General features: G+C 43.3%; 1 protein-coding gene across 1 annotated transcript; it reads right to left on the bottom strand.

Moving 5' to 3' along the window:
- Positions 1-24: 24 nt before the first annotated feature.
- Positions 25-7,202, bottom strand: LOC137049886 (ras-related protein Rab-19-like). Its single transcript, XM_067428636.1, has 3 exons — positions 6,692-7,202; positions 5,209-5,392; positions 25-1,639 (listed from the first exon to the last, which is right to left on the bottom strand). Exons 1-3 carry the CDS (start codon positions 6,872-6,874, stop codon positions 1,371-1,373), a joined length of 636 nt encoding a protein of 211 aa, XP_067284737.1. The 5' UTR covers positions 6,875-7,202; the 3' UTR covers positions 25-1,370.
- Between the last annotated feature and the right edge of the window lie 941 nt (positions 7,203-8,143).

Below are 8,143 nucleotides of genomic sequence, written 5' to 3' on the forward strand. Positions count from 1 at the left end.
GAGTGTGTGTGTGGCGGAGGATTCGTTGCGCAGCAGAAGTGCCAGACTTATAGTTTAAACTGCACGTTCAGCACCACCGTGAAAGCATTCAAACGCAATGTCAATACGTTACCGCTGTTGGAAAGAGACTCCCTGAGGCATGAGAACTTCTGCCAATATTAAAGCTATCTAGCTGTAACTATCTCTTAGCTCTGTATCATGCTGGAAGAAAAAAATGGTCTCTATTTGCTCTTTGAATATTGATAACTTAGATTCTGGTTATTGTTTGCACGTGATATCTATGATCCGTTTGTGGGAAGGAGTTCAGTTAGGAGGTCAACAGAAGCTCATGTGCTGAAGGTCTGAAAAGGCGATCATACAGGAAAGATTACAGTACTTTACTGCATTATTCATATTAAGAAAGGAGAAATTTAAATTACATTCATTACAGATGATTAGTTAAAACACTTCAAATGCACCTGCAAGCAATGTTTAATTTCTCTCATTGGGGATTTCTTAAAAATACTGTGTAAAAAAACCTCTTCTGGTTCTTGTGAACCCGATCTCGTGAGATAAGCGTCTCATCACACCCCTACAAGTCAAGATCATTTACTAGTCACAGTATATTCACCAAAGCTAGAGAAAGCTAGAAGCAGGCGTCAGATTTGGCTCAAGTTGCTTTCATGATGTCTGAAGTCCTTGCTGCTCAGTGGACAGTCCAGATGCCTCGTGTCTGCAGTCGATCAGGTATTATTAGGCTATTATTATTAGGAGTAATTAGGAAAATGATGAAATTTGGCTCACTTGCAGGGATGTTAATGAATAATCATTAGACCAAATTTGGAGTCTCTAAGACCAACTCCACAGCGCCACCACCAGTTCCCATATCAAACATTTAAACGGTTATAACTTTTGAACCCTTTGTAATAGAGAAATGAAGCGTAGTCCATCTGTGCCTCTCTTCATGCTGATCACAATCAATATCTCACACTAAGGCTCCTCACATCACAGTAACAGCCATTTTGAAAAGTACAGTATTCGGTTTCTCTCATGCGGCCAATGTTGGGTACCGATTAAAAAGTGAACGGTACCCTACCCTACTCGTGTCTAGAGTCGGTCAGGATGGTGTGTGTGTGTGGGTCAGCACGCGCAGGGATGTTAATGAAGAGTCATTAGACCAAATTTGGACCAACTCCATAGCGCCACCACCAGTTCACATATCAAACATTTAAACGGTTATAACTTTTGAACCCTTTGTAATAGAGAAATGAAACAGTACAGCTGATTCTTTTTTTTTTTCACGCAGGCAATGTTGGGTACCAGTACCGATTAAAATGTGAACGGGACCCAACCCTACTCGTGTCTAGAGTGGGTCAGGTGTGTGTGGGGGGTCAGCACTCGCAGGGCTTCTTGGAGTCGGGCGAGGAAAGGCTGATGGTGTGCGAGTTGGTCCGCAGAAGCACTCTAGCGGTGTCGTCCTGCTTCACGCTCATGCCGTTCTGGAGCAGAAGCTGACGGGCCATCATGACGAAGGCCTCCTCCACGCTCCAGGCGTCTCTGGCCGAGGTCTCCACCGCCGCTAGCATGCCCTTAGCCTCCGCTAGCTTACAGGCCTCCTCGAACCGCACCTCGCGCTCCGCCTCCAGGTCTCGCTTGTTACCTGAGGGAACACAAGCACGTACCAGTGTTCATTTCGTTAACGATATTTGTCAACGGCCACTTTTTCTGTGACTAAAACGAGACGTTGACAAGCTAAACTAATATCTGATGAATCTTTGTTAAAGGGTTAGTTCAGCCAAAACTGAAATGTCTGTCATTAACTCCTCTCCCTAATGTCGCTCCACACCCGTAAGACCTCCGTTCATCTTCACACACAGTTTAAGATATTTTATATTTAGTCCGAGAGCGTATGCAAGTGTATGCACACTATACTGTCCATGTCCAGAAAGGGAATAAAAACATCATCACAGTAGTCCATATGAGACATCAGTGGGTTAATTAGAGTCTCTTGAAGCATCCAAAATACATTTGGGTCCAAAAATAACTAAAACTACGACTTTATTCAGCATTGGCTTCTCTTCAGTGTTTGTGTTCAATCCTCAAATAAAGATTCAAGCGGTTATGAATCAGTGTCAATCTGAATCAATCGTATCCTAATGTCACGTGATTTCAGCAGTTTGAGAAGCGATCCGAATCATGAATCAATACTTAAATTAAATCAGTCTTAAACTGTGTGTGAAGATGAGCGGAGGTCTTACGGGTGAGGAACGACATCAGGGAGAGGAGTTAATGACATTTCATTGTTGTGTGAACTAACCCTTTAACGAGACGGGACTAGAATGTTTAGACATATTGGACATTAGTCTAGGCTACCAAAACTCAAACTGTTTTTGGTTCATGAGAAGCCATCTGGTGATATAGACCAGTGTCTGTGAACGATTCCTGCTTGTCTTTGTGAATGAATGATGCGAACCGCAGTTTATTTACGACACACAGAATCACATGTGACAATCGCCTGTCATCTCATAAGTGCTACTACTAACGCCACGTTCACACCAAACGTGAATTGAGGGTCAAAATCGCATCTACCGCGCCTAGTTTGACGCGTGAACATTTTAAATCCATTTGCGCGTCCGCAGCAAATTGGACGCGCATTTGAAGCGAAATAGACGCGCGTTAAAGCCGCTCCAGGTGAAATATATTAAGCATTAACAGCCACACATGTGGTTCAGCCAACGCACTACATGGATTATCTTCACTGCATGTATATTCAAATAAAATATAAAGTTATGAAACTTCACTTTGCCCTCAGTCAAAATGATTTGGTAGGCAACAATAGATTAATTGGACCAAAGATCGCCCATTAGATGCACACAAGACGAGTGATGTTTAACCTCTACAGAGCCATCCGAGCCGGCGGCAAACGCCAGAAGGACTGGCCGAGGAAAGGCTGCTCTCGCCGGGGTTAACGAGCGCTGAGCGCCCGGAGATCGCCTGGAGCTCACAACGACAAAAACACAAGAGTGTTCTTTTAAATAGGCTCTGTCTATGAGTAAAACATCCTAGGTAAACCACATATTTGAGCTTTAAACAACTACATTATCAACTGAAAAGCATTAAAACTACATTTAGTGACAGAATATCAGTATTTTTTTAATTATATGCAGGCTCTCTCATCACGTGGCAGCAGCAAGCAGGCTCCTCATTGGTTAACGCGGCGCGACGTGACGCCAAAATTCACATTTTTCAACTCTGGCGTAGACGCGAATTCGCTTCAATCGCGTGATTGCACAAAAAGCACCACTCACGCAAGACGCTCAATTCGCGCGAACTGGACGTGCGAATGAGGCGGAATCGCGTCCATCACGCCGCACGAAACGCATCTATCGCGCCGCAGGACCTTCAGACGCGTGTCAACGCGCCTTTCCATTGACTTAACATGGAAATCATTCGCTCCAGACGCGTTTGGTGTGAACGTACCTTAAGAGTGTACACTGCAAATAATGCTCTTCTTCCGCACTAACAAGTCTTGTTTCTAGTCTAAGTAATTCTTAAATCAGGATGCATTTACTAGATCAGTAAAATGACATTTTTTCTTGTTTTGTTGAAAAATATGATCAAAATGCTTCAAACAGGTAAAATGATCTGCCAATATGGTAGAAAATAGAAAAATAATCTTGTTTCTGATTTGAAATCTTGTTTCCGTCCCAAACGGAAATACGATTATTTTTCTCAGTCCATTGTAGAGTCTTGAATCGGGTCGGATACCCGCATAAAAGTGAAACAAATAAATAATAATAACTCCGCCCGGGCGAGTAGTATCGCGGTTACAATTTCTTTGTCCAAGTTACACATTCACGCAACAATGATATGCCATTTGACCCACCATGTCACCACCACTGCGACAGTGAGACTTTTGTTGATGGCTCGCGTAGCCCAGGTGAGCCCCTTTCACACCGCACGGGCCCGCAATATTCCCGGAGCATTGCCGGGTCGCCTTCTGTGTGAAAGCAGCCACGTCCCGGGATTGATTACCGAACTGAACCCTGGGTCGGGGACCTAGTGACATTGCGGGATTTGACCCGCTGTGTGAACAAAAGCCGAAACTAATGCCGCAGCGTGTGCGTAGTTATCGTGCGACTCCTAGAGCTTGTTTCTTCAATAACACAACCCTGCAGTGCCAGAAGAGCTCGTCGGTGTTTTAAACGCAGAGAGTGTTCGTATACAAAAGAAACTAAAATTAAACAAGCAGAAATGAGCGCAAACTGGACACAAGTCGAGACCACGGAGCTCCTTACTATCCGCGCTGAAGCGGAGATCGCTCGCCGTTATACGTCACATCAGGATGTCACGTGTCGACTCGACCCGGGGCCGTTACGGGTTGTGTGTGAAAGCGCTCATATTACGGTATTTCGCTGGCAGTGTGAATGGACCAAATCTAGCAGCCCGGGAACAAATGCCGAATCGCATTATCCGTGTGTTTGCCGGAATCGCAGTGTGAAAGGGGCTCTAGAGAGAGCGTTGCAGGAGTAGCTCATTTAAAATGAAAGGCACTTTAGCCTCATTGGCCCATTCATGACGCTGAACGGTGTGATGTTGGGAGAGGTGCAAGAAAGCCTTTTGGAGATGATTTTAGCGTGTGATTATAGCGAGCACGGATCGGGTAACGGGCTAAATTTTAACGGCTCTGCGCGGGTGCAGATTTCATTTGGATATTTTCACGGGTCGGATCCTTGCGGGTACGGGTCTCCAAAAATGGACCCGTGCAGGACTCTCCCCCACTGGCAGATCATTTCGCCTGTTTTAAACACAAACTCACTTCATTTGGATATTTTTCCCCAGAAAAATATCTTATGTCGTTTTAATTATCTAGTAAAAGCTTCTTGATTTAAGAGTATTTAGATATTTAGACTGTTAACAAGGAAAAAATACTAAATAAGAAGAGCATTTTTTGCAGTGTGGAGTTAATACAGTCTTGTTACCTAGACCTTTAAATTCCTCACAAGATTAATTGAATTGGTCTAAATAGAGAGAAATTATCATGACCACTTTTGTCTAAAGACTTTGTATAAAAAGCTACTAAAATGAATGTCGGTAACGGCAGTTTGACTACAAGTAATGATAAAAATCCAAGAGACACAAAATATCTCAAATGTGACGAAGACTGATAAGCATTTTCCTCTGAAGACTAAATCAAAAATGGCAGCCAAATTGAGGCCTGTGGCGTACCGATGAGCGCGGTGAGCACGTTTGCGGCGCCGAATTGCTGCAGCTCGTGGACCCAGCGCTGCACCGAGACGAAGGTGTCCCGGCGGCTGATGTCGTAGGCGATCATGGCCCCGTGAGCGCTGCGGTAATAGCTCTGAGTGATGGTGCGGAAGCGCTCCTGCCCGGCCGTGTCCCACACCTGCATCTGCACACACACACACACACACAGAGAGAGAGATTGAGTACACAACATAGAGTCATGCGAACCAAACACACCAACATGCTTTTCAGACAAAAATACTAAGTAGGAAAAAATGTATATATGTTTTACTGTGCGTGTTCTCTAATCAGCCTGAATCGAAGACCAATTCACCAGCAAATAAACTGCTCTGCCCTTCCGCTTTATGCCACAATCAGACAGTGTTTACCGGACTTCTTGATGTAAGTAAGTTAAGAACACTGTTTAAATGGCTACTGAATAATAGAATATTACATATAATTGTATTTGGTCTTTCTTTATGTCACCTGATGTTTGTTTAGCCAGGACAAGTAAGTGTAGGGACATATCTGATGTACAAAAGTGTGTTAAACCACTGCCCTTATGAAAGTCAACCATGGTTTTACTACAAACAAAACCAAAAACACATTATTGTTTATGGCTACCACAAATGAACTGTGGTTTTACTACTCTAACCAAAACTGTGGTGATATAAATGGTAATCAATTAACCAAAAACACATGGTTACTACACTTTTACTATAATTAGGGGTTCATATACTCGACCTCCTATGATAGTGGAAGTGATGGATAGGCCTATTTTCTTACATGTGAGCCCCATTACAATATTGCATTACTCCCTAAATAAGTACTAAATGCATGTCTGCGGTTTGTTTTTCTCTCCTGGGCCGGGCTTGTTTTATAATAACGGGTTATTATAAGTTATTTCTGCTAAATATAAAGGCTCTTTGACACCAGAAGGGAAATGAATAAAAAGTTGCTTGTCAATGGCCAATCAGATCAAAGAAGGCGGGGCTTAATGTTCACTGAAGATGAGTGTGAGGACCAACGCAACGCTTTGAAAATAACCCCTATTTTATGATGGATATATGTAACGACCCACAGTGATGCAAACTGCTCTGCTTTTTAAATATAATTTGATAGATACTGCCCACTGCAGACCACAAGCGCTGCAGTTCTGGAGATGCCCAAACTTGTCGAACTCGCTCATATCTTTGCGCTTGGCCATTTTTCCTGCTTCTGACACATCAGCTTTGAGATCATTTGATGAAGCGGTAAAACTATCGTCTACTGCACACTATTTGCTTCCGTGTGTATAAGTAAAGCGTGCATTGATCCACAATAAGCAGTTGAAACAGCAGATAAATAACCCATATGTGTGAAACGCGGCGTGTTTATCTTCCTGTCGCGGAATGAGGAGAGAACCTGCGCGTCCGGTTCGGCTGGATGAGCCGCGTCAGTTTAACAGCCACACACACACACACACCTTGACTCTCCTGCCGTCGATGTCTATGGTTCGGACGCTGAAGTCGACCCCGATGGTGTTCTGCTGGCGCTCGGAGAACTGGCCCGTTTTGAAGCTCTGCACCAGGCAGGTCTTGCCCACATTAGAGTCTCCGATCAGGATGATCTTGAAGAGGAAGTCGAAGGCTTCCTCCTGAGGATCCATTAGTCAGTCGAGCGCAGGTCCCATACTTCACACACACTCACACACACACACACTGCCGTCAGTCTCACTGCGCTCAGGCTCTCACCTTTCCTTCCCAACCTGGCTCAACAGGTGCGACCGACCGCCACCTGCGCCGGTGCATTCTGGGTAATGTAGTGCAGCACACGTCATCCAAACTGCTCATTACCATATGGCATTTTCCATGAATGAGCTAGGAGTCATGGTGTCTTAAAAACATCTTACTATAACCCTTAAACTAAGTATTATAGAAGCTACTTTGTTTTATAACGGGGCTAAAGGTACACTTTAAGAAACATGTGCTTTTCACTACTCCAGAACAATGTATTGAACATTTATGGAGCACGGATTTTGTGTGAAAATAAATCATAAAAGTGATTTGTTTTATTTAAAAGTCTTCCAAATGTATGAGGTGACGAGGGCCACACATGGGGCAAAATGCACACAGTGTTGATACAAATACTTTCTTTGTATTTCTTTGTTTCTTTTAAAAATTATGGTTTAATGATAAATATGATGATATATCTCTAGGATGGACACCCAACTTAATATTTCAACATATATTCAGACAGATTCCCAGGAGTATCTTGAAGAGCGGATGTTTTGGAAAGTGCTGAGGGAAGTGTGTGTGCCATCTAGTGGTTTAGAGGAGGAGGATCAAATCAAAGGAGCCTTTAGCCCCGTTACACCCAATGATCTTATCGTGCTCTTAAACTGGCATTATCGAGATGAGTTTGTTCAGGTTAACTGAGTTCTGCTCATATTTTATTACCGTTTTCTTAACTATAGCAAATAAACAATGTGAGAAAGTGTTGGAAAGTGTCTGAATACATTTCGGTTTGACTCTCACCTGAACATCATCGGGCTGTAAACAGGACAAAGCAAAGAAAGGTGAAAATAATAACTGTACATGGTGTACCTGCTATTGAACCACATGTCCAAGAATGGCTGAGTCTCAAACCCACTCGGCCTCTGTGTTTGGGAGTGACAGTTTACTAAGTTGATCCGGAAGACTCAACTAAAGCTGGGAAAACACTGAACGACTAGCTGAAACATTAGCGTTGAACAAGCCTTTAAATACTTACACACCGACGGGAAACACTGACTAAACTTGTTTCTCACAAGAAATATTTAAGTGCAAATTTGTGTCAAATATATCTGTCGTTAAATGGCGTAACGATTTTGACGGGATCTTTTATGTGTTAGTAACTTAGTCCTGTTTGCTTTTCGCTATACACTCAAAAAAGTCAA

Source organism: Pseudorasbora parva, chromosome 20 (genome assembly GCF_024679245.1).
Source record: "Pseudorasbora parva isolate DD20220531a chromosome 20, ASM2467924v1, whole genome shotgun sequence".
Lineage (NCBI taxonomy): Eukaryota > Metazoa > Chordata > Actinopteri > Cypriniformes > Gobionidae > Pseudorasbora > Pseudorasbora parva.

What these genes read in the sequence shown, in the direction of transcription:
- LOC137049886 (XM_067428636.1), bottom strand. Translation starts at nt 6,874, where the DNA reads ATGGATCCTCAGGAGGAAGCCTTCGACTTCCTCTTCAAGATCATCCTG. An exon ending in TCGACGGCAGGAGAGTCAAG is followed by an intron (nt 5,393 to 6,691) that starts GTGTGTGTGTGT and finishes GTGTGTGTGCAG; the next exon opens with ATGCAGGTGTGGGACACGGC. An exon ending in CGTGCTCACCGCGCTCATCG is followed by an intron (nt 1,640 to 5,208) that starts GTACGCCACAGG and finishes GTGTTCCCTCAG; the next exon opens with GTAACAAGCGAGACCTGGAG.